Source organism: Plasmodium fragile, assembly GCF_000956335.1.
Source record: "Plasmodium fragile strain nilgiri unplaced genomic scaffold supercont1.85, whole genome shotgun sequence".
Classification (NCBI taxonomy): domain Eukaryota; phylum Apicomplexa; class Aconoidasida; order Haemosporida; family Plasmodiidae; genus Plasmodium; species Plasmodium fragile.
The window spans coordinates 59,074-61,267 of NW_012192665.1; the positions used below are offsets into that span (position 1 = coordinate 59,074).

A 2,194-nucleotide genomic window follows, 5' to 3' on the forward strand; every position below is an offset into this window, starting at 1 on the left:
GCTTGGTCATTTTAGCAGTTGTTCCATCTGCGTGAAACATTGGCGAAAAAATGCGCCAGGCGTAGGCAGTTTCGTATGGAAAGGGCACACGGTAAAAAGTGGTCCCAAGGAAGAGTAGCACGTCCATATGCAGGTCTTACAAGGCTGATTCGCCTAGCATACATGCCACAACCAGTTATATTAATGTTGCTTGGGGACAGAGAGGACAGAGTAGCCGTTTGAGACTTCACGGGCGTGTGTGAAAACGCAACTGGCAGGGACCACCACCCAGAAAAGATATCCCTTTGTCGAGAGAACCCCAAAAAAAAAAAAAAAAAATGAGCGAAATATTTTTCTACATAGACGAAATTGACAATCTTTTGGAGGACTACAGGAAATTATTAATCGATTTGAAAAAAGAAGTGGAACAAAATGATGAGAGGAGTACGAAAAAATGTATAGAAGACATTCACTTCCTCAATGAAAGAATAAAGACAGCCAAGGATGCTCATTTCATTGAAATGCGTAATTTACCTGAGGAAGAACAAAATAATTATATATTAAAAATAAAAGGGAAAATGGCCATTCTGGAGGACCTCAACATACAGTTTGACTTTCTTAAGAGTAAAATTTTGTATGCACAGAAGGAAGTCAATCGAATGAAAGAACAAAATAGGGTTCAGTATGTGACCCCGAAGGATATGAAGAATAGAGGGGACTTTATGCAAGACCAAACGGAGGAGTCCATTCTTCGAATGAAAATGATGGTAAACGAATCTGAACAGATAACGAGAGATGCTGCAGTCAAATTAAATGAACAGAATGAAAAATTGAAAAGGGTAAAAGACAAAGTGGATGATGTAGATACGAATGTTTCAAGTGCAAAGGAAACTTTGAAGGAAATAGCCAAAGAAGCTGTCACCGATAGATTTGTTCGCTTTCTTTCCCTCCTCATATTTATCGTTTTGATTGTTCTCATTACGGTCCTTTCCATTTCGAAGAAGAAGCCGTTGGAAGTGGAGGGGGGAAGGCGCCCCCCTATGCGCAGCGAAGAACAGTTAATTAGTTAATTATTTTTTTTATTCATGTTTTCTTTTTTTTTGTGATCCCTTTTGGTGAGCTACTGTCGAGCGCATTAAGTATAGCGAGTATATGCGCCTTCTCATCAAGGTAGGCATTCGCGTGTGGACATGCCGCCACGCTTTATGTATAAATAAGCATACCTGAGTACAGATGTATGTTTACAAATTTCCAGGTGTATGTGTGTATTCCCTTCTCCTAAATCGCATTTGGTGCCATCATGCCCGTTTTCTTAAAGGAATCACTTGGCCAAAAGCAAAGTGTGGGCCCACGGCGGGATGTGAAAAAAAAAAAAAAAAAAAAGGGGGGCTCTACACATTCCGTACGCATTTTTAAAGTTGAAAAATGTTTTTCTTTCTTTTTTTTTTTTTCTCTTCATTTATTAATTTGCTTATTCATTTTTTTACAATTTTTTTACAATTTTTTTACAATTTTTTAACCAATTTTTTTTTTTTTCCACTTCTCTTCTACTTTTTTGGTGTTCTTACGCATAGCCCACGGCACCGTGGTGCCACATGGCCTTACACCCAATTCGCCATGTAATGACTTTTTTTTATTTTGTTTTTTTTAAAAAAAACTTTCTCTTCACAACATTATTAATTTAGCATTTCAATTTGGCGCTTTTAACAAGAACGGTGTGGGTAAAAAATACTATTAACACAAATGATATATGTTTTTTAAACAATTAAGAGTGACCTATAACAAGTAGGTTGGCTACCTCGAGAAAAAAAAAAAACAAAATGCGTACAGCACACTAAGGGGAGAACATTCTACATGTGGGTGTACTTTTTTTTTTTTTTTGATGAAGGAGTACCTGTACTCATTTTGTGTGATATTTAGCCAATGGTTCAGAATCGGGGTGGGTACAAAAAAAGGCGCACATGCATGTACGCATATGTAAGTGCATGTGTGCATATATACATGCATGTACGCGTAAGTACCTGCATGTACGCAATTGTGCATAGATGTGAAAGCGTGCACTTGGTTTTCTTCCCCGATGTGTTATTGCTACTGTACGGGTTCTACGTTCTTAGGCTTGGTACGTCCATGGGTGGTCTGTCCACTGTTCATCTGTCCCTGGTAGGAGAAAAAAAAAAAAAAAAAAAAAAAAAAAAAAAAAAAAAACGAAAAACAA

General features: G+C 37.6%; 1 protein-coding gene across 1 annotated transcript; it reads left to right on the forward strand.

Annotated features, from left to right (window-relative positions):
* Positions 1 to 317: 317 nt before the first annotated feature.
* Positions 318 to 1,049, forward strand: AK88_04974 (uncharacterized protein; the record flags this gene model as incomplete). The annotated part of the gene is made up of 1 exon (XM_012482578.1): positions 318 to 1,049. The coding sequence occupies one exon, from the start codon at positions 318 to 320 to the stop codon at positions 1,047 to 1,049; it is 732 nt and encodes a 243-aa protein (XP_012338001.1).
* Between the last annotated feature and the right edge of the window lie 1,145 nt (positions 1,050 to 2,194).